The 221-nt window shown below is 36.7% G+C and overlaps 1 protein-coding gene across 1 annotated transcript in view; it reads left to right on the top strand.

Moving 5' to 3' along the window:
- Positions 1 to 159: 159 nt before the first annotated feature.
- The window catches only part of LOC119594799, a 139,930-nt gene continuing 139,868 nt past the window's right edge, over positions 160 to 221 (top strand). The window contains exon 1 of the mRNA XM_037943889.1: positions 160 to 209. Within this exon, the coding sequence (XP_037799817.1) occupies positions 160 to 209 (50 nt within the window). The remainder of the gene's footprint in view (positions 210 to 221) is intronic.

Here is a 221-nt window from a genome sequence, read left to right as displayed (position 1 = left end):
GGCATCCCCCCCCCCTTATTCTATTATCGTTTTATATTATAACTCTTATTATCATTTTCACGATTACTATCATTTCCATTCATCTCATTTACTACAATTAGCACTATCATTATTACCATTATAATAATTACTGTATCACTACCAACCTCACACCCAAGAATGATAGCCAAGAACCAGCAATGTGAAGGATCTGACAGAGACCCAAGGAGGCAAGAAAACCC

This window comes from Penaeus monodon, chromosome 34 (genome assembly GCF_015228065.2).
Source record: "Penaeus monodon isolate SGIC_2016 chromosome 34, NSTDA_Pmon_1, whole genome shotgun sequence".
NCBI lineage: Eukaryota > Metazoa > Arthropoda > Malacostraca > Decapoda > Penaeidae > Penaeus > Penaeus monodon.
The sequence above is the reverse complement of the archived record's forward strand: the minus strand, read 5'-3'. Positions and strand labels throughout refer to the sequence as shown.